Raw genomic sequence first — 22976 nt, forward strand, 5'->3', positions numbered from 1 at the left:
TAGCCCTGTGGGCAGCTGGAGCTCTATATAGAGCTGTTACAGATCTCTATGAGCTCTGAGAAGAGCCGTTTTGTGTTTAGAATGCCCTTTCGGGCAGATGTGGTAGTTCTAAAAAAAACTGTTTTGTTTGGTTCATCGAAGCTGTGTCTGTGCCTCCATCTGGTCTTACCGAAGCTGCAGAGGATGCGTCTAAACCTCCAGTCCATGGTGGTTTAGGGTTTATACCACAGGGAGCCAAGGAAAAAGATGAATGATCTGAGGAACCAGAAAATGTCCACAGCAGTTTCACTGAACTGTAGCTGAGGCAATTTAGTAGCCTGCTGAAGTGCCAAAGGCTGCTCGTTTTTTGTTTTTTTGTTTCCTCTTTGGAGACTAAAATAACAGATTAACGGTTGGCTGTTGCATGGTAAAGCCAAAAAGATACCAAACTCCCAGAGAAGCCTTACTGCAACAGCCAGTAAAACAGGTAAGCAGTAAAAAAAAAAAAAAAAAAAAAGTACATTTTCCGTGTTAAAAACAATAAAAGGTACTTAAAACACTTACCCCAGTACCTAAAAATAAAAACATCAATTACTTCACAGAAAAAAAGTAGTTTAAGTTGTAACTTTTTACAACAAAAGCAAGTTTAAAAGTAAACAAAAATCACAACCACTTTTTCCTAGACAAAATATACAAGTCTCACAGAAAAAGCCAATTTTCTATCACGAAAAGTGAAGGTTACCCCCCGAAGGGGACTTATCTGCCCAACAATGGAATAGCATTAGCAAACCTTCAACATTTCCGAAGTCCTGAGAGGAGTGTTCTCTTTGGCAGCAGGAAATCTCTGAAGGGTTTTTTTGCCTAGACTGGACTCCGCTTGAGCTGACTTAATGGTATGGACTTGTGGAAAGAGCCCTGAAAGCTTTGGAATCTGTCTGGCTGTTGTATCCTTAACAAGATGCGACACATATAGCTAAGGCTACTCCAACAGTGTTCAAGTGAAGAGTATCTACTGCTTTGAACACTAGACCACATTTTTTTCACCTCTTCAGATGGTGCATTACATTTTCTTTGTTACTAAAGTCTTTTATGACAATATGCTAAGCACACATCAAGTATTTCAGTTAAAAAGGAAAAAAATGACCGCTTTAAAACACTACTTAAAAGCCAATGACCATCAGTGCAACTAAATGGAAAAAAAAGAGCATTTATGGTTCCTAGGATGGCTATATTAAAAACATACAGACTCCATTCTGGGAGGAGGGCAGAAACTGAGATTGTCGCTATTCAAGTCCACGTGACAACTACTTTGGAAAAGAAATAATAATAATAATTAAAAAAAGAATGCTACAGATATGCATCAGTGGTGTACAGTACATTAAGTCAAGATAAAAGCTGTTTTTCAGCTTTTGGGTAGTTTTTCCTTTAACAAACCCAGTAAAACCTAACTCAAACAGCAACATTTTTTTTTCAGCGATGTAATCATTGCTTTCTTTCACATCCATTTCTCTGTGTTTTTAGCACACCAAAGTAAAAAACAGATTTTTCAAACAAAATGTTTAATTATCTGTAAAGTAGGACATTAAAGATCTGCAAGTCAGAATACAGGAAACCTGTACTTCAGTTGACAATAATATTTATCAGTTGCTACAATGAAACAAGATCATACCCAACAGGTCTTCCGTCACTTCTGCTTTAGATTTTTCTAAGGATTCCAAAACCAGCATGGAGAGATCAGCAGCACTGTTCTGCTACAACATCAAAAAGGAGGGAGTGTGTTAATTCAGCTATACAACTTGTATTTTATTTCAAATACTAAACTTCGTTTATAGAATACCATTCCCATTTTTTTTTCTTTCTAGTACATCTAACTTTTACACACGCTGCCCATGCTCTACATCCAAAATAACACTGGAGGCATCAGCGTCTTAAACAGATTTACTATACACTTCTAACATGAAATTAAAAGTAAGAATTTCACAGGTTCATAGATGTGTACTAGTCTAATGGCCTTGGAGCCTTTACAAGCTTAGCCCTTAAGATTATCCTGGCATTGTGCCACCCGATCTTAGTTTCCAGTGCCTCTGTAGAGTATAGTCAATGGAGTGATCTCCGGGGTGAATGTTCTACTTCCGATACACTCATCAAGATTTCTCTTGAAGAGGGCCAGTGAGGTGCTCTGTTTGACATGTAAGGGAAGTCTATTCCATAGCATGGGCCGTCTCTGGGTTATGAACATGTCCCTCCAGCACGTTCTGCTGATTGTGGCAATTAGGTTGAGGTCTCTGGAGCATGTGGTGCAGAGGGATTGGGATTTCTTTAGAAGTAGCATTTCTAACAGAGCTGGGTCAGACATGGCTTTGTAAGTCAAGCAGAGATAGTCTCTAAGAAAGCGATATGAGACCGAGAATAGCTGGAGTTTTTTGAGTCTGTCCATACAGGAAAAGTGTTTAAGGCCTAGGATTCTCTTTGTGAGGTACTTTTGCAGCCTCTCCAGTTGTTGCAGGTGTCTAGTGAGGTACATGCCAAATGGGGCATTGTACTCGATGACTGGCCTAATGAGGGAAGAGTAGAGGGAGACAATGACCTACTTCTTCCTGGATGCAAAACCCTTAGTAATGAGATGTGCCACATAGGACTTTCTGACACAGTGGCAGTGTGGTGGTCAAAAGAGAAGTTGCTGTCAACCTGTGTTCCCAGATCTGTTAGAACACCTTCTGTGTTCAGTGGGCTACCATCGATGTGGTAGTTCATGGGAAAGTACAGTTGTGTACACTTACCATAAATGTAGATGTTTGAGTGTATTCACTGTTGTAGTCATTACATTTGGGTAATCTGCTGGCAGGTTGCCCTCAGTTGGGCTGAATTCCAAAGTCTTGGGTCCTGCGTTGGTTTCTGTCTTCTCTTCCATGACGTCAGGTCGTCGGGGGAATAAAACATGCAGCTGACACCATTTTCTTTAGTTTTTCTTGCCCCCGATGTCAGATGCCCCCAAAAAGGTAACAACATTATATATATTTATATATCGACATGCATCAATATAAACTTTACCTTCGTCTACAAGCAAATGCACCACATAGGTTGTAGAAAATAGAGAAGGAAAGGTAAACTGTAAAATGACAGGGGGATGGAGGGAGGGTAACCTGGACTGCAACAGTGAATACACTCGAACATCTACATTTATGGTAAGTGTACACAAATGTACTATGTTCTTCGTGTTTCACTGTTGCAGTCATTACATTTGGGTAGAATCCCAAAGCTATGGTTGGGAGGCTGGAGCTAAACAGCATTAGTGGCAAAGCCTGCCCTGGACTTGAGAGTAGAGAGGCAAATGGTAATGCTTGGTAAAGGTGTGAACAGAAGTCTAAGTAGCAGCCTCAAGAATGTCCTTGGTTGGTACTCCTCTGAGAAAGTCTGCTGAAGTAGCTGCAACTCTGGTGGAGTGAGACCTAATGCCCTTGGGCACATGTTTGCCATGGTGTAAGTAGCAGAAACGGATGCAATGGCTTACCCACTTTGAAACTGTCTGCTTTGAAATAGCCTTTCCTTCTGATCCTGCAGCATGTGACACTAGTAATTGCTCAGTTTTTCTTAGAGCCTTAGTGCTGCTCAAGTAGAATCTTAGCTGTATGTGTCCCATGCAGGTAATGGTGATCTTCTAGGGGGCCTTAAATTTTTGGCTCCTCTTAAATATTGCTTCAGTAAAGGATGAGAAAAGATTGGTGGCTCTGTATTGTAATGAGCCGAAATGGCAGAGGTATGGATTTTGATTGATGAGAAAGATAGGCGTTTGTCAAGCATCTCAGTTAAGTATTGTAATATCGGAGGAATATGTGGTTCTGCTGTATCAGTTCCTTGTGCTTGATATTTGTCAGCACAAGATTTTCTAGTACTAGGCCTTCTGGCTTCCAAAATGATATCCATTACAGCTTTACTGAGAGGTATCATTTGTATGGTTACCGGATTAGCCATGCTGCAAGGTTCAGAGTCTGTAGTTGATTGTACAGGATCTGATTGTTTTGCTGGGACAGCAGTTGTGTTTTTTGAGGCAAGGTCCAAGCTTGGTATTGAGACAAGTTCCTTAGGATTGGGTACCAGTATTACATTATTGCCTGTATCTGGTTTTTTGCCTTTATATTTTTACATAGGTCCTATAGTCTCACTTATATATGTAAGAATCTTGGTTTGTTTAGAAGCCACCAATAATTCCATATATACTGTAATTTATGGCACTATTTCTTAACATAGATACGGTAGCAAATGTACTTTTTGTTGAGTACATAACATAAGCCATATTCTGGCATATACACGACCAGGTATTCAATTGTGAATGTGATAATGCATAGGTAAAGAGAGTGGATTTTTGTATTTGGCAAGAAGGACTGAATGTTAATAATATCTAAAATAATATAAAACATTAATTATTTGTTTACAGTTTTAATAATATTAAGTGTAACAGTCTGAAATGTTTACAGTTATTTTGGGAAATTATTAAATTGCTTATTACATTCTAATCTATATGTACTTTCGGTTATTTAAGGAACTTTGGTACTCTATTTATTTGATTAAGATCAATTCTAGCTACATGAATGTTCATAAGTCAATATTAGATATTAGAATGTACTTCTAAAATTGGGATAGTTGCCTAGCATCTGCAACTACTTACACGACTTTATCATTATAGAGAAAGGTCCCTTTGAAATATTTTACTCGCGACTGTTTTGCCCATGAATATTATCCAAACTTTTTTCCACGGTTTCATTTCAGGTTGTTTATTTATAAAATAGTACTATTAGTGACTTACAGTTAAAATAGTTTCTCATACTATATAATATATTTTTTAATAGGTGATTTTCTGTATTTATGTCTTTTAAGCGCTAGTATATTGAGCAATTTTATTTTCCAGTGAATAAAACAGAGCATGTTTTATAATTTATCTAGAGCCCTATATATTTTTTATACTAGCAGGTATTATAGGGTTTGGACCTATATTTGAAATTAAACCTAGTTTTATATTGTAGCTTGATCATTGATTGAGATGGTTTAAGATGTAAGATATGAGCATTTACTAGGCTTTTTATTACAGCTAATGCAATTACAAGACATACAAGTATTTTAGTTTTTAAGCGCACAGATGCACTTTTACATATGTGAGTCACCTTAGTGCCACGTATATGTAATTTACTATAGACGTCGTTTAGAACGAATAATATTTCAGAGCGCCTGTACAACTTGAACATACAAATACAGAGATGGTCAATTGAAATAATTTAAAGCCAAACATCTATTGAGTGTCATTAGAGAGGTCTCTGTCCATGGAAAACTGTTGAGTGTTATATAAAGCACTAACTTAGACAAGCTACTATGAACATTGTTGAAAGGACCGAAAACGAGAAGTTCTGTTGACACTACTTCCATTTCTGGTCAACATCCGGTACTAGCAACAGTACACCATCATTGATTCATTAGCACGAGTATTTTATGGACGAACAAGTATGGCACACTAAAGTAAGGGTTATGAAATAAGAACGCCCATTCAAATATAGCTCTCTATTTAGGTTTTTATTTCCAGTATTTACACATCAGATTTTAGTAATCTGAATTTTAATTGAGTTTTAGCATAAGGTATTGAGACAACACCATTTCTAAATTGATGAATTAGTTTTGAGTTAATTGAATTAAGTCTCTAATTTGAAGTGTGTTGTTATTGGTTGTTGCTTACTATTTGAATCAAGATGTATTTGTTGTTTAATGTGATCTGAAGAAGCGTGCATCCAGCACGCGAAAGCGCTTATCCTTCTTGTTTTATATGCTGTTTTTGAATAAAAGAAGATTATTTCCTCACTTCTCGTGGTGTGTCCTATGGTATCTTACTTGGAAATATCGGAGGAATATGTGGTTCTGCTGTATCAGTTCCTTGTGCTTGATATTTGTCAGCACAAGATTTTCTAGTTCTAGGCCTTCTGGCTTCCAAAATGATATCCATTACAGCTTTACTGAGAGGTATCATTTGTATGGTTACCGGATTAGCCATGCTGCAAGGTTCAGAGTCTGTAGTTGATTGTACAGGATCTGATTGTTTTGCCTGGACAGCAGTTGTGGTTTTTGAGGCAAGGTCCAAGCTTGGTATTGAGACAAGTTCCTTAGGATTGGGTACCAGTATTAGTGGGGCCAGTCTGGGGCTGTTTGGCTTCTCTTGTCTGACTTTTAGGTGGACCTTGGGTCTAAAGGAAGCTTCCAACGAATCAAATCCGCATTGTAAAGTATGTTTGCCCACCTGTTCAGCTGCATGCAACAGATCCTGCATTTCCTTGAATTCAGACTATTCAGTATGTGTGCTCATTTTTTGTTTTAATTGAGACATTAGTAATTGCTGATATTTCAGCATGTAAACCTGACAATTTAATGCTCTCATAGCCAGAGTTGCTGAGGTGTATATTTTCTTTCCTCATCTATCTAGGGCTCTGGAATCCCTTTCAGAGGGCACAGGATTTTTAGTCATAGAAGCTTTAGCTCCCTTAGGACCCTGGGAAATTGTTTCTGGGTCAGCCACAGGGCTTTTATAAAGGAATTTGTGTGAGTCAGGTACTCTGTAGTATCTGTCTGGTTTGGCTGGAGCAGGAGGTAGAGAGTCTGGATTTAAACTAGACTCCAAGTAAACATCATCCACAATATCTAAAACTGGAGGGACAGCAAGAGGTCTGTGCTGGGGTAGTAAAAGGAACTCTCTGAGCCTTTTCTTAGAATCAGAGTAGTCCTGGCCTTCCCAGTGGAAATGTTCCCTCATGGTATGTAAAGTTTCCCCAAAGGAGTAGTCTTCAGGGGGAGATGCTGAGGGAATAGAGTCTTCAGCATCAGAGTCTTCATAAGGTGGAAAAGTGTAATCCTGTTCCTCAGAAGAATCTGAGGAAACTGAAACCTGGTCAGAGGAAGCATAATCCTCCTCTTGTCTTGGTCTTTTATCAGGAGGGGGATGGGAACCCCTGATTAGGGTAATCAGATCTTCGGCCATCTTAAGCATCTGTTTCTTGGGCATGGGGCCTTGAACTGTAGACTGATGTACAGTCTTCTTAGGTTTTAAAGGAGTTTTAAGCTTAGCATAAGATTTAATGGTGAGTGTAATCGGTCTGAAGACACCTTCTGCAACCGAAGGTGTTTCCACTGCACCGGGGTCTACTTCTGCTCCGGTGTCGGAAGATGGCTGTGTTGGCCTAGTAGACTCCGCAGCTGTCTGGGGGTTCCAGTTCTGCGGTCGTCAGGGGCTGCGTAGATGCCTCACTGAAGAACCGGCGACAGGCCCAGCAGAGGCCTCAGAGTCTGGCTTGTTTCTAGGCTGCCTGTCCTTATCCTTGCGTTTTTTATGTATGCTGGTCGTCGGCTGCTCCGACGGCATGATATAATTAAATTTCTTACCAAAGTAATGTCGTGCAAAGTCAAAACGGCATTTGATAGTTCGTTTATTAAACCTAGCACAAAACAGACAACCTGTGACGTTGTGGTCTGGGCCTAGGCAAGGAATACAATAGGAATGGAAGTCCTTATGAGGTATTTGCTTCCCACAAGAAATGCAATTGTTAACTTTTTCTGACATCGGACTGAGGCAAGAAAAGGTTCCCCAACGGGGTACTTAGCTTTATTGAAGACTTCGGACTGAAATTCGAATCGAAAATCTCAGGTGTCGGCCGACCGGCACTTGCGAACTGCTTCTGCTTCGGGCACCGTGTGGCAAGAAAGACTGAAGAAAATGGCGTTGGATGCCTCATATATACTCCTGGCGCACTGACGTCAGGGAAGAACCGACAGCAACTAACGCCGGACCAAGACTTTGGAATTCAGGCCGACTGCGGGACTGCCTGATGGCAGGATAACCCAAGTGTGATGACTGCAGCAGGGTAACATGATGAACATCCACCCTTATTCTACCTTGTAAATTCACAAAGTGTTCTGTCATACTCTTAAAGCTGTGTACTCTTCTTCATAAGTTTCCTTAGCAATGCCAAGCAGTCCTCTTGGAAACTGCTGCACAAGAGCTCAAATATGGTAAAAAAAAAAAATTGTACTCACCATAACATACCATCTGTTTTCTTCATTTTCATTCTTCCTCAACTGATAGGTTCAAATCAGAGACTCGGATCGGACTCTGACACTTCTATCTGATCCTTGGATCCAAAACTCTTAGCTCCTTCCTTTACTCATAATGCCCCACTACTATCCAGAGTACTGCAAAGCCAAAGGCAGCTCTGTTCCTGGAAACAGAATCCAATTTGTAATGAATGAGCAAACATATGAGCATTAGTCCAAGTTGCAGCTTCACAAATATCATTTACGGAAGCCCTTGGCCAAAAAGCTGAAGAGACTAAAGTATAACTTGTATAATAAACTGTTGGAGGTTTAGGCAAGAATAATCCTCTTTTGCTACAGATAAAGAAGATACAAATCGGTTAACCATTTGGCCAGTATAACTTTGGAAATGGGCTTGCCCAATTTGTTAGGAGAGAAGGAAACCTGCTCAGTTCTCCTGAAATTTTTTGAGAAGTTTGGAAAGAAAACTTAAAGGTTAATGACTTGGTTAATGTTAGTCTCTGAAGCAACCATAGGCAATAAAGATAGATTGGTCTGCAAGGACAGCCTGTCTTTATGAAAAACTAGGTATGTTGATTTAGCAGACAGAGCCTGGAGTTCAGATACTCATCTAGCTGACCAGAAAAACAGTTTTCTAAGACAGAAATTTTAGATCTGACCTGGCTGAAGGTTGAAAGGGAGTTTGAATCAGGGCCTGAAGCACAACAGTTAAATCTCAAGGAGAAGCAGGATCCTTTAACGGCGATCCAAGTAAAAAGGCGCCTTTGTGAGAAAGGATTTACCTTACCTTCTTCTAAATTATGTAGTTATTTTTGCCTAGGTGGAAGTTTGAAATGGCAGCCAACTGGACCCTAATAGTAGAAAAGCAAGCCCCTTCATTGAAAACTGAAGGCAAAAATTCAAATATAGTAGGTACAGTGGCAGAAAAGGGGGGGGGGTCCATACAAATCTCTTCCACTTACCTGTGTAAAGCTTTCTAGTAGAAGCTTTTTTAAAAGATAAAACATGATGAACCAGGGAGGAAAACTTGGGTTGTCTAGCAATCAATGGAACTGGAGAAACCATGTGGTCATTTTGAGGCCTTTTATGCCTGGGTGAGTCATGCCTGTCAGGTGAGACAGGTGGGCTGCAGTTGGTTCCAGTATCCAGGGCAGACACAGAAGTGAGTCCAGAGGAAGGAGAAACAAATCTGATGAGGCCAAAAGGGGGCAATGAGGATAACTGTGCTCTTCAACTGGAATGCTTTCTGTAGAAATTTGAGGATGCGAGGTAATGGTAGGTAAGCATAAAGGAGACCAGATGGCCAATCATGGACTACAGCATCTATCAGTGATTCCTCCATTGGAGAGATCAGAGGAAAGAAAGTACAGTTTTGTACCTACCATAAATGTAGATGTCCGAACTGGATAGCATCTGCAGTCATAACAACTGGGTTGTCCTGTCGTCAGGCAGCCCTTCGGTCGGCCGGATTCCAAAGTCGGGTCCGCTTCGCTGATGTCGCACTTCACCCGACGTCATCTCTGCTGGTCTTCGGGTATAAAGGCATCAGCCGACGCCATTTTCCTCAGTGTTTCTTGCCCCAGATGCCAGTTGCCCTCTTGGAAGGCTAAATTTTGGGTAAATGCCAATGTTTCCAAAAGATAGAAGGCAAACACAAAAATAAGCATGTATGTACATATATACAAACAAATACACCATAAGAGACTCCCCACCAGCTAGCTATTAGGAGGGTAAATACCCTAGGAGTACCACAGAGGGAAGGAGGGAGGTAATCCTGACTGCAGATGCTATCCAGTTCGGACATCTACATTTATGGTAGGTACAAAACTGTACTATGTCCTTCATGGATGCATCTGCAGTCATAACAACTGGGTAGAATACCATAGCCAACTAGGGAGGAGGAAGAATAGATTATGGTGTGGTTAGGATCCCTTGCAGTACAGCAGTGGCAAACCCTGCTCGGGATCTGGAATACAGAGGTAAATTATAATGCTTGGCAAATGTATGCACGGAGGTCCAAGTAGCCGCCTCAATAATGTCCTTGGTTGCCACTCCTCGTAAGAAGGCTGTGGTAGTGGCTGTTGCCCTTGTAGAATGAGGCCTTATGTTCTGTGGAATTGGTTTTCCATGGAAGGAGTAACAGAATCGTATGCAATTTCCTATCCATTTGGAGATTGTCTGTTTGGAAATAGCTTTTCCTTCCCTTCTTGTTGCATAGGCTACAAAAAGCTGGTCAGTTTTTCTGTTACTTTTTGTTCTGTCCAGGTAGTAGCGTAGCTGTCTATGTACATCCAAGGTATGCAGCATTCTTTCCCTCTGTTTTGTGGGTTGGGAAGAAGGTAGGTAGGTGGATTGCCTGGTTTAAAGACACTCTGGATACCACCTTAGGCATAAATGTAGGATTAGTCCTCATGGACACTCTATCTTGGTGGAAGATTAGGAAGGGTTGTACTGCCATTAGGGCCTGAAGTTCAGAAACCCTCCTTGCTGAGGTTATTGCCAGTAGGAAAGCAGTTTTCCATGATAGATGCTGCAGGTCTGCTGTTGCTGCTGGTTCAAAAGGTGCGAGTGTCAACTTTTCTAGCACAAAGTTCAAATCCCAAGCTGGCAATGGTGGTTTCCTAGGAGGTTTTACATTCTTGATCCCTCTGAGGAACTGCCTGAGTAAAGGATGTGAAAAGACAGGTGGATCAAAGCTGTATTCTGCTGAAATAGCTGATGCATGTATCTTGATGGAGGAATAGGACAGGCCTGTATGTAGAAGCTCTGCCAAATACTCCAGAATGTTAGCAATATCTATATTCGACACATCTTTTCCTCTTTCTGCACTCCAAATGACAAACCTTTTCCATTTTCCTGCATAGTTCCTTCTTGTTGAAGGTCTGCGGGCTTCAAGGATAATGTCTTTAACCCTTTGGGAAAGTTCTGGATTAGTTGCTGCTATGTGATGTTCCATGCAGTCAGTTGCAACGTTTTTAGGTTTGGATGCATGATGCTGTAGTTGTTCTGAGTTAACATCAAAGGCATCAGGGGTATTGACCACATTTTGTCCCGAGACATGCTCCTCAGCAATGGGTACCAGTGTTGTCTTGGCCAGTTTGGAGCTATCAGGGTTATCCTTGGACGTTCCTCCTTGATTTTTAGTAATACCTTGTGTATCAAGGGAAGAGGTGGGAATGCATATGCTGTCAGGCCTTTTCCAGCTGAAGGAGAGCGAATCCACTTTCCATGCAAGTGGGTGGAATGTCCTTGTGCAGAATTTTTTGAGCTGGTGATTGAGAGGGGAAGCGAATAGATCTATCTGTGGCATTCCCCATTTCTTTGAGATGGTCTTGAAGATGTCCGGGTGTAGCATCCATTCGTGAGCATCCGAGGTGGTTCTGCTTAACATGTCTGCTAGAGTATTCTCCTTTCCCGGTACAAATATTGCCTGTAACTGGATGTTGTAGCTGAGTGCCAGGTTCCAAAGGTCCAAAGTCATTCTGCATAGGGGTATGAATGAGTGCCTCCCTGTTTGTTGATGTACCACATGACTGTGGTGTTGTCTGTCCTTATCATCAAATGGCCTTCTTTGAGAAATGGTCTGAATTTTTGGATTGCCAGTTTTACTGCCAGCATTTCTTTTAGGTTGATGTGCAGGTGAAGCTGGTCCTGCGTCCACAATCCTTGTACGCATTTGTCCAGCATGTGAGCCCCCCCATCCTAGGTCTGAGGCGTCTGTTGTGATGGTTTGGCTTGCTTGATAGTTGTGAAAGGGTAGGCCTGGGTTTGACTGGCATGCTTGAGCCCACCATAGGAACTCCTGTTTTAGGCATGGGATTAGTGGAATTTCTGCTTCTAGGCTGTGCCTGTGTTGGGACCATAAATTCTTTAGGTACCACTGTAGTTTTCTCATATGTAGTCTGGCATGTGGAACCAAGATTATGCATGATGCCATGAAGCCTAAGGCCTGCAGAACTTTTCTTGCTGTTAGCTTGTTCTGTCTTGTTAGTGCCAAGAAGTAAAGAGGGAGTTCGTTTTGTTTTTCTGCAGTTAGGAATGCCATTTGTTTTACTGTGTCCAATTCAGCCAAGAATGTCCTTGTTTGGGATGGTATCAGCCTTGACTTTTGTAAATTGACTGTGTATCCCAGTGCTTGTAGCAAGTAAATGACCCTTTGTAAATCTGTTGTCAGCTTGCTTTTGTTGTCCCCTTGTAGCAGGCAGTCGTCCAGGTATGGATAAATTTGGATTCCCTGTAGTCTGCAGTGGGCGATTACTGATGCCAGGCATTTTGTGAATACTCTGGGCGCAGTAGATAAGCCAAAGGGCAATGCTGAGAATTGATAGTGCTCTGATCCTGCAAGAAATCTGAGGTATTTTCTGCAAATTGGTCGAATGGGGACGTGCAGGTATGCCTCCTTGAGATCTAGAGTTACCAGCCAACACTCCTTGCCCAGCATGGGAAGAAGTTGCTGTAGGGTCAGCATTTTGAATTTTGGGACAATGATGTATGTATTTAAGGTGGACAGGTCGAGAATAGGTCTCCAACTTTTTTCCTTTCTTGGAACTAGGAATAGTCTGGAGTAGAATCCTTTGCCTTGTTCTGTTATTGGTACTCTTTCCACAGCTCTCATCTTTGTTAATTGCATTATCTGCTGTAGAGCTTCTGTTTTTTGATTTGGAGGCAGGTTTGGCATTCCTCTTTTGACTGGTAAAGTGTGGAAGTGGAACCGTAACCTTGGTCTATGGTTTGCAAAATCCACTTGTCTTTTGTGATATAATGCCAGTTCTTGAAAATAAGGTTAATTTTCCGCCTAATGGTGCTGCTATTTGTTCCCTGGTAGGCGGAGTTAGAATCAAGTCACTGTGATTGTGCTGTTGTAGTGGTAGTGGCTGTGTCTGTGCCTCTGTTATTACCTTGCCACTGTCGTCCTCTGTAGGCACCCCTCTGGATTGATTTCTGCCTCTGGAACGTCTATTCCTGCCCCTTTGGGATCTTGTGGAGTCAGGAAAGGACCAATTTTTGGCAGGCCAGTTCCTGCTAAACCTTGGGGGCTGGACCTGCAAGAAATCTTTAACCGTTTGTACAGATTTTGCCTTTTCTTCCATTTTCTTCATTACCTGCTGGGCAGGTGTACCAAACAAACTGGCCTTATCCATAGGAGCATCTAATAACTTAGCTTTAACATGATCCGTAAGACCTGTTCCTTCAGCCATGCATGTCTTCGTATCACTGTGCCAGTCATGGCTGATCTAAATGAAGCCTCCAGTGCATCATAGCCACATTTTAAGGAATGGTTACTAACCTGTTGTATGTTATTTACCATTTCTAATACATATTTCTTATCTATAGAGTCATCAGAGGATAGCTTTTTAGTTAACTGATCAAGCATAAACTCTTGGTATTGTATCATGTGAAACTGACAGTTTAAAGCTCTAGCTGAGAGAGTAGCTGAGGTGTAAACTTTTGCCCCATCTGTCTAAAGACCTGGCTTCCCTTTCAGAAGGAATAGGGTTTTTGCTGTGGTCGAGGCTACTGCCTTAGGCCCCTGGGATATAGTTTCGGGGTCTGCAAGTGGGGCCTTGTATAGGTGATGATGAGTGTCTGGTACCCTGTAAAATCTATCTGGTTTGGCAGGGGCTGGAGGTAAGGAATCTGGTGCAGAGCAGACATCATTAAATGCATCGTCCACAACAGAGAGGACAGGAGGTATAGCTAAGGGCCTGTGTTGTGGAAGGTGCAGAAAAGTCCTAAGTCTTTCTGGAATCTGAGAAATCCTGTTCCTGCCATTGGAATTGTTCTCGCATGGCATGTAAGGTTTCCCCAAAGGAGAATTCTTCTGGTGGAGAAGCATCTGGAATGGATTCTTCAGCATCTGAGTCTTCATAATTGGAGAAAGGAGCCTCTGGCTGGTCTGTAATATCTGAGTCATCCGCAGAATCATCAGAGGACACAGGCTCGGGGGGCTCTGCTCTAGGTCTCTTTTCTGGGGGCTGAGAGGCCCTGTCTGGGTGAGTTTGAGATCCCCTAATTAAGGATATTAAATTTTCTGCCAGAGTAAGCATTTGTGAACTAGAAGTGGGCCTGGTTGAGGGGGGTTTAACAGGCACTGATTTAGTAGATTTGGCTGCTTTAGCCCTGGCAAAGGCCTTAATAGACATGGCTGCAGGAGGCCTAGCAGCACCACGTGCTGGGGTAGAGACATCCAAAGGGATGGTGTCTGATAAGTCACTAGTAACCACTGTTGTAGGTAAAATTTCTGAGGCCGATTCAAGTAAGGTAGCAGGAACCTCAGTAGTAGTCATTGATTCAGCTGTACTTTGATCAGTTTTCTCGGTTTCGCCGAAACCGAGACACTCATGATTTGCTTAACCATGGTTTCGGCGAAACCGCGGACCGCGAGTGTCGGTCTTTTTCGTTTTTAACAATTTGGGTAGTCGGAGGATCCGACGGCATAATGTACGCAAAATCTGAGCCGAAAAACTGTTCAGCAAACTCCGACCGACGCCTAAGCATTCGTCGGTTGAATGAGGCACAGGCCGAACAGGCTGCTACGTCGTGGTCTGGGCCTAAACAAGGCAAACAGTAAGAGTGGAAGTCTTTATGAGGTATTTGTTTCCCACAAGTTAAACAGTTATTGACTTTTTCTGACATCGGCTGAGGCAAGAAAGAGTCCCCAACGGGGTACTTAGCTTTTAGAAGTCTTCGAAGTAGTATTCGGTAGTAGTAATCTCTGGATCTGACCGACCGGCACTTGCGAACAGCTTCTGCTTCGGGCGCCACGCGGCAAGAAAGACTGAGGAAAATGGCGTTGGCTGATGCCTTTATACCCGAAGACCAGCAGAGATGACGTCGGGTGAAGTGCGACATCAGCGAAGCGGACCGGACTTTGGAATCCGGCCGACCGAAGGGCTGCCTGACGACAGGACAACCCAGTTGTTATGACTGCAGATGCATCCATGAAGGACATCCTGTTGCACTTGTTGAGGGGAGAAGTGAACAGATTGCAGCATGGCTGTCACCATTAATGGAAAATTCTCTCTGCTACTTTAACAGTGAGAGACCAGTTGTGAGGCATCAGAATTTACCCGCTTAGTTTGTCCACAATCACAGTGGTTTTCCCTAGAATATGCATTGCTGTGAGAAAGTGACCAGAAAAGATTGCCCATTGCCACATTCTCACTGCTTCTTGATAAAGCACATAAGACCTGGCTCTTCCCTGCTCTTTGCTGTACCAGACCACTGACATGTTGTCCATATGAAGAGCAAATGTCTCGACTGGAAGAAGGTCTTGAAGGGCCTGCAACACTAGTACAGTTGTGTACACTTACCATAAATGTAGATGTTAGAGTGTATTCACTGTTGCAGTCATTACATTTGGGTAATCTGCTGGCAGGTTGCCCTCAGTCTGCCTGAATAACAAAGTCTTGGGTCCTGCGTCAGTTGCTGTCTCCTCTTCCATGACGTCAGGGGTATAAAACATGTAGCCGACGCCATTTTATTCAGTTTTTTTTGCCCCAGATGTCAGGAGCCCCCCCCAAATGGGGAGCAAAAATATATATATAAGTAAACAGTAAACATATAAATGCACTTTTAGAAACATAAACTTTACCTTCAACTAAAAGCAAATACACCACAAAGGCTTTTGAGTATAGTGAAGGAAAGAAAAGGTATAGAAAGAGGGATGGCGGGTGGGTAACCCGGACTGCAAAAGTGAATACACTCGAACATCTACATTTATGGTAAGTGTACACAACTGTACTATGTTTCTTCATGTTTCACTGTTGCAGTCATTACATTTGGGTAGAATCCCAAAGCTACAAATGGGAGGATGGAACTAAACAGCATTAGGAGCGTCTATAAGGCCCTGCAGGACTGCAGTGGCAAAGCCTGCCCTGGAGTTTGAGAAGAGAGGTAAATGATAATGCTTTGTGACGGTATGAACACAGCTCCAAGTAGCAGCTTCTAGAATGTCTTTGGTTGGAACACCTCTGAGAAAAGCTGCTGAAGTAGAGTCAGCCCTGGTGGAATGTGATCTGATCCCCTTGGGCACAGGTTTACCATGGTGCAAATAGCAGAAACAAATGCAGTGGCTTATCCATTTAGAAATTGTCTGCTTTGATATAGCCTTCCCCTCTGACCCTGCAGCAAATGCTACCAGTAGTTGCTCAGAATTTCTTAGAGATATGGTCCTATTTAGGCAGAATCTTAGTTGTCTGTGTACATCCAATGACTGTATAATCCGCTCCCCCTTGTTCTGCGGATTTGGGTAAAAAGTTGGCAGGTGAATGGTCTGGTTAAGAGCGTTGCTGGATACCAACTTAGGCATAAAAGAAGGACTGGTCCTGAGGGACACCCTGTCCGGGTAAAATATAACAAAAGGCTCCACTGCCATGAGAGCCTGTAGTTCTGAGACCCTTCTTGCTGAAGTGACTGCCAAAAGAAAAGCTGTTTTCCAAGATAGTAATTTTATATCTGCAGTAGCTGCTGGTTCAAAAGGAGGCAGGGTGAGTTTTTCCAGCACAAAATTGAGGTCCCATGCAGGAGTTGGTGCTCTTCTGGGAGGCCTTAATTTTTTGGCCCCTCTAAGATACTGTTTAAGCAGAGCATGAGAAAAGAGGGGAGGCTCTGTAATGTAATGAGCCGAGATGGCAGAGGCACGGATTTTTATTGAAGAAAAAGATAGGCTCTTGTCAAGCATCTCAGTCAAATATTGTAAAATCTGAGGAATATTGGGCTTTGCTGTGTCTATTCCTTGTGCTCGATTTCAAGCACAAAATCTCTTCCATTTATCAGCATTAAGAGTTTCTAGTACTAGGCCTTCTGGCGTCCAAAATGACATCCATCACAGATTTACTGAGAGGTGTTGTTTGAATAATTAGTTGATTAGCCATGCTGCAAGATTCAGAGTTTGGAGCTGTGTGTGCAGAATTTGATAGTTCTGCTGAGACAGTAGATGAGGTATTTGAGGCAAGTACCATGGAGGAAGGTGAGACATATTCCTTAGAGGCAGCTACCAGTGCTGGCGGAGCCAGTCCGGAGCAATTATGATCATTTTTGTTTTTTTCCTGTCTGACTTTTAGTAAGACCTTGGAGAGTAGAGTCAGAGGGGGAAAGACTGATAGTTTTTCCAACTGAAGGATAGAGCATCCAATTTCTATGCTTTTTTGTGATGAGGTCTTGTGCAGAATTTGTCCAACTGATAATTTTGGGGAGAGGCAAATAGATTTATGTCTGGGCTCCCCCATTTCTGTGTTATCATGCTGAAGATTTGTGGATCCAGTTTCCATTTGTGCGGGTCCATAAGATTTCTGCTTAGGTCATCTGCCAGAGTGTTTTGTTTTCCTGGCAGGAATTGAGCTTGAAGATGCATTTAGTAAGTCAAGGCTGTGTTCCACAAAGCCATGGCTAGTCTGTAAGGGGGTAGGAATGTGTACCCCCCTGCTTGTTTATGTACCACATAACTGTGGCATTGTCCAGCTTTATCAGTAGCTGTAAGTCCTTGAAGGCTGTCAGAGAATTCTGAAAAGCTAGCATATCTTTCTGGTTGATATGCAGATCCATTTGCCCTGAATGCATCTCCCTGCCAGGTGGGCCCCCCAAGCATAGTCTGATGCGTCTGTAGTTAGGGTTTGGGTGGCAGGGGGTAGAGTGAATGACATTCCCTTGTTTTGGTGACATGTCCCTGCCCACCAAAGAAACATCTGTTGTAGGCAGGGAATGAGAGGAATCATTGTTTCCAGGCTGTGACAATGTTGACTCCATAGACTTTTTAGGTACCACTGAAGTTTCCTCATATGCAGTCTCGCATATGGAATTAGTAGAATGCAGGATGCCATGAACCCCAAAGTCTGCAGAATTTGTCTTGCAGATAACTGGGTTTTTGTTGCCATTTGTTTGAAGTACGCTGTCAGTTGCCTTTGTTTGTCTGGCATGAGGTAAGCCATCTGGGCAGTTGTACTCAAGCTTGCACCCAGGAATGTATTTATTTGAGAGGGTATCAGTTGTGATTTCTTTTCGTTTATGGTGTACCCTAGGCATGCTAGAAGCCTTTTCACAAACACCAGATGTTGAAGAAGAGTGTCCTTGTCCTCTGCTTGAATGAGACAGTCGTCCAGATAAGGATAAATTTGTATGCTTCTTTGTCTACAGAATGCAATTACTGGTGCCAGGCACTTTGTAAAGACCCTGGGCGTAGTAGATAAGCCAAAGGGCAGTGCAGGGAACTGGTAATGCAAAAAACCTGCTTTGAAGTTGAGGTATCTTCTGCATGATTCCCTTATTGGGATATGCAGGTATGCCTCTTTTAAGTCTAGAGTAACTAACCAAGCATTCCTGCCTAACATAGGCAGTAGCTGTTGTAAAGTCAGCATTTTGAATTTTGGAATGTCCAGGAACGTGTTCAGAATCGAAAAGTCCAGTATTGGATGCCATGAATTGTCTCTTCTGGATACCAGGAAAAGTCTTGAATACAAACCGTGTCCTTTTTCCTTTTCTGGAACTGGTTGAACAGCCCCCATATCCATGAGGGACCTGACTTGTTTCTGGGCTTCTGCCTACTGGTTTTGTGGAAGATCCGGCCATCCATTTGGAATTGGCAAAGTATGGAAATTAAATCTGTACCCCTGGGATACTATGTTTAATACCCACTTGTCCTGGGTAATTAACTGCCAATTTTGAGCATGAAGTGCTAGTTTTCCCCCCAAGGGGGCTGCCAAAAGATAAGTGCTTGGTGATGGTAGAGGAAAGTCATTGAGACTGCTTACTGTAGGGTTGTGCTTGGTTTCCTCCAGATTTGGAGGTGGAGGCACCCCATTGCTTTGAACTGTAAGAACCCTGTGATTGGTATTGGGAGCCTTTTGAGCACCTGGATTTGCCCTGAGTGGCTCGTTTGGACACAGGAAAGGACCATTTTTTAGTAGGCCAGTGCCTATTGAACCTGGGTGGCTGCACTTGCAAGAAATCTTTTACAGTTTGCATAGATTTAGCTATGTCTTCCATTTTCTTTAAAATCTCTTCTGCCTTATTACCAAACAGTGTATCATGCTGCAAAGGGGCATCCAACAATTTAGCTTTAACATGATCAGGCAGATTTTGCTCCTAGAGCCAGGCGTGCCTTCTAATCACAGATCCAGTAAAGTACAGTTTTGTACCTACCATAAATGTAGATGTTCGAGTGCGCATACAGCTGCAGTCATCACACTTGGGGTTATCCTGCCGTCAGACGGGTCCTCGGTCAGCCGAATTCCAAAGTCTAGGTCCGGCGTCGGTTATGTCGCTTCTTCCCTGATGTCAGTGCGGCAGGGGTATTAAAGAGGCAGCCAACGCCATTTTCTTCAGTTTTTCTTGCCCCAGATGTCAGGTACCCCCAGAAAGGAAGGTAAAACATGATGTCAAGCAAACATACATAAGTAGATAAATCAAAAAAGTAGTTGCAAGCAAATACACCATAAAGGAATACCCCAAATAGGTTGTATGTTAAAGGTGTTTGTCATAAGCCCTGTCCTAAGAGGGGATGGAGGGAGGGTAACCTGGACTGCAGCTGTATGCGCACTCGAACATCTACATTTATGGTAGGTACAAAACTGTACTATGTTCATCATGCATACAGCTGCAGTCATCACACTTGGGTAGAATCCCAAAGCTAGGTAAGGGTGGCTGGTACTAAGCGGAATTAGGAGGGGCTAGAATGCCCTGCAGGACTGCTGTGGCAAAGCCAGCTCTTGATTTTGAGTATAGTGGAAGGTGGTAGTGCTTGGAGAAAGTGTGCACTGAACTCCCAAGTAGCTGCTTCCAAAATGTCCTTGGTAGGGACCTCCCTGAGGAAAGCTGCTGAGGTAGCTGTAGCCCTGGTGGAGTGGGGTCTGATGTATACAGGCACTGATTTTCCATGAAATGAATAACAAAAGCGTATGCAGTGGGCTATCCATTTTGAAATAGTCTGTTTGGAAATAACCTTTCCTTGAGCACCTGTAGCATAGGACACAAAGATCTGCTCAGATTTTCTGAATGACTTTGTTCTGTCCAAGTAATAACGAAGTTGCCTGTGAATGTCCAAGGAATGTAGTAGCCTCTCTCCTTTGTTCTGTGGATTTGGATAAAAGGTAGGTAAATGAATAGACTGATTCAAAGCCACATTGGTTACTACCTTTGGAATGAAGGTAGGGTTGGTTCGTAAGGAAACCCTGTCCTGATGGAAAATGATGAATGGTTGCACAGCCATGAGGGCCTGTAGCTCCGCGACCCTGCGTGCTGAGGTAATAGCCAGAAGGAAGGCTGTTTTCCATGACAAGTATTGTAGCTCTGCTGAAGAAGCCGGCTCAAAAGGAGGCAGTGTCAGCTTCTCCAATACGAAGTTGAGGTCCCAAGTTGGAGTTGGTGGTTTCCGTGGAGGTTTTATATTTTTTGCCCCTCTGAGGAACTGCCTTAATAGAGGATGTGAGAATAAAGGAGGATCTGTATTGTATTGTGCTGAAATGGCTGAAGCGTGGATCTTGATGGAAGAGAAGGAGATTCCACTGTTTAACATCTCAGTTAGGTACTGTAAAATCTGAGGTATATTTATTACCCAAGGATTCTGACCCTTTGCTTGATTCCAGGAACAAAATCGTTTCCATTTGGCGGAGTAGGTTCTTCTAGTAGAGGGCCTCCTGGCCTCCAAGATGACATCCTGTACCTCCTTGGACAAGAGAGTTTGTTGGTAAATTAAAGTATTCTCCATGCAGCTAGAGTTCTGAGGTGGCTGTGAAGGGTCTTGTAGTTGTGTTGGGACAACAGAAGAGGAACTTGAGGAAGGATCCATGGTGGTGAGTGTGACAGGCTCTTTAGGAGAGGATACCAGTGCTGTCGTGACCAGTCTGGTGCAATGAGAATCATTTGTGGCTTCTCTGCTCTGGTTTTTAATAGGACTTTGGCCAGTAGAGGTAGAAGTGGGAAGGCATAAACTGTCAATGTTGGCCTGTGGATGGTAGGTCCTTGAGCAGAATTTTTCCAACTGGTAATTTCTGTGGGTAGCAAATAGATCTATGTCTGGCTGTCCCCATGCCTGAGTTATCTTTGAGAAGACTTGAGGATGCAACTTCCATTCATGTGGGTCTGTCATATTTCTGCTCAAGTTGTCTGCCAGTGTATTTTCCTTCCCTGGCAGGAATTGTGCCTGTAGTTGAATTTGTAATTCCAGTGCTGTGTTCCACAGGGTCATGGCTTGCCTGCACAAGGGGTATGAATGCGTTCCACCCTGTTTGTTTATGTACCACATGACTGTGGTGTTGTCGGTCCTTATTAATAGCTGGCCTGGATGCAGTAGGTCTTTGAAGGTCATAAGAGCATTTTGCACGGCTAGCATCTCCTTTTGGTCGATGTGTAGGTGCATCTCTTTTTGGGACCATTTTCCCTGAATACACTGACCTGCCATGTGTGCTCCCCAGGCGTAGTCTGAGGCGTCTGTTGTGATGATTTGAGGTGCTTGTGGTAAACAGAAAGGAAGACCTGTGTTTCTTTGGCATGCTTGAGCCCACCACAAAAATTCCTTTTGAAGGCATGGAATGAGTGGTATAATTGTTTCCAAGCTGTGGTTGTGCTGAGACCATACGTTTTTTAGGTACCATTGTAGTTTCCTCATATGCAGCTTTGCAAATGGTATTAGTAGAATGCAAGATGCCATGAACCCCAGAGCCTGCAGGATTTTCCTTGCAGTTAGCCTGGTTAAAGTTGCCATTTTGTTGTAGTATTGAGACAGTTGCCCTTGTTTGTCTGGCGTGAGGTAGGCCATCTGGGTTGTTGTATTTAAGCTGGCACCCAGGAAAATTATCTGTTGAGAAGGTATTAGTTTTGATTTCTTTTTGTTCACTGTGTACCCCAGGCAGTTTAACAGTTTTATTACAAATGCCAGATGTTGCAATAGAAGGTCCTTTCTGTCTGCTTGGATCTGGCAGTCGTCCAGATATGGGTAGATTTGGATTCCTCATTGTCTGCAGAAGGCAATTACTGATGCCAGGCATTTCGTAAACACTCTGGGTGCAGTAGATAAGCCAAAGGGCAATGCAGAGAATTGGTAATGGGTTGAACCTGCAAGAAATCTGAGGTATCTTCTGCAATCTTGTCTGATAGGGACATGCAGGTATGCCTCCTTGAGGTCCAACATTACCAGCCAAGACTCTTTGCCCAGCATGGGAAGAAGCTGCTGTAATGTGAGCATCTTGAATTTTGGTACCTCTAGATATGTGTTTAGAATAGATAGGTCTAAGATGGGTCTCCAATCTTTGTCCTTCCTTGGTACCAGCAAAAGTCTTGAATAAAAACCTTGACCTTGTTCTTTTGCAGGCACCTCTTGAATTGCTTTCATATCCATGAGAGCGGAAATTTGCCTTTGTGCCTCTGCCCATTGATTTTCTGGCAGGTTTGGCATGCCTCTCATTTTTGGAAGGGTGTGAAAGTGGAACCTGTAGCCTCTGTCTATAATATCCAGAATCCATTTGTCCTGTGTAACAATGTGCCAGTTTTTTGAAAATAAGGCCAGTTTTCCGCCCAAAGGTGCTGCCATTATATCTTTGTTTAGCAGGCATAGGGGAAAGTCATTGCATCTGTTTTCTAAATGACTGTGGTCTATCTTCTCCACCTCTGGGGGCTGGTGTTTGCCACTGTCTGGCTCTGTAAGATCCTTGAGGTTGTCCTCTACCCCTTGGGCATCTGTATCTGCCCCTTTGGGGTCTGTCCGTGGCTGGAAAGGACCAATTTTTTGAAGGCCAGTTTCTGCTGAAGCGTGGAGGCTGTACCTGCAACAAACCTTTAACTGTCTGCATAGATTTCGCTTTTTTCTCCATTTTCTTTAGTACCTCCTCAGCTTTAACACCGAACAATACATATTTTTGTAGTGGTGCATCTAATAACTTTGCTTTGACATGACCTGGTAAGGTTTGCTCTTTGAGCCAAGC

The 22976-nt window shown here is 42.9% G+C and overlaps 1 protein-coding gene across 1 annotated transcript in view; it reads right to left on the reverse strand.

The window, feature by feature from the left end:
• GET4 (guided entry of tail-anchored proteins factor 4) overlaps positions 1-22976 on the reverse strand; it is a 419684-nt gene that overhangs the window by 263999 nt on the left and 132709 nt on the right. The window contains exon 3 of the mRNA XM_044089678.1: positions 1649-1730. Within this exon, the coding sequence (XP_043945613.1) occupies positions 1649-1730 (82 nt within the window). The remainder of the gene's footprint in view (positions 1-1648; positions 1731-22976) is intronic.

The sequence above is a fragment of the Protopterus annectens genome, chromosome 12.part0, assembly GCF_019279795.1.
Source record: "Protopterus annectens isolate FY-2018-M chromosome 12.part0, PAN1.0, whole genome shotgun sequence".
Taxonomy (NCBI): Eukaryota; Metazoa; Chordata; order Ceratodontiformes; family Protopteridae; genus Protopterus; species Protopterus annectens.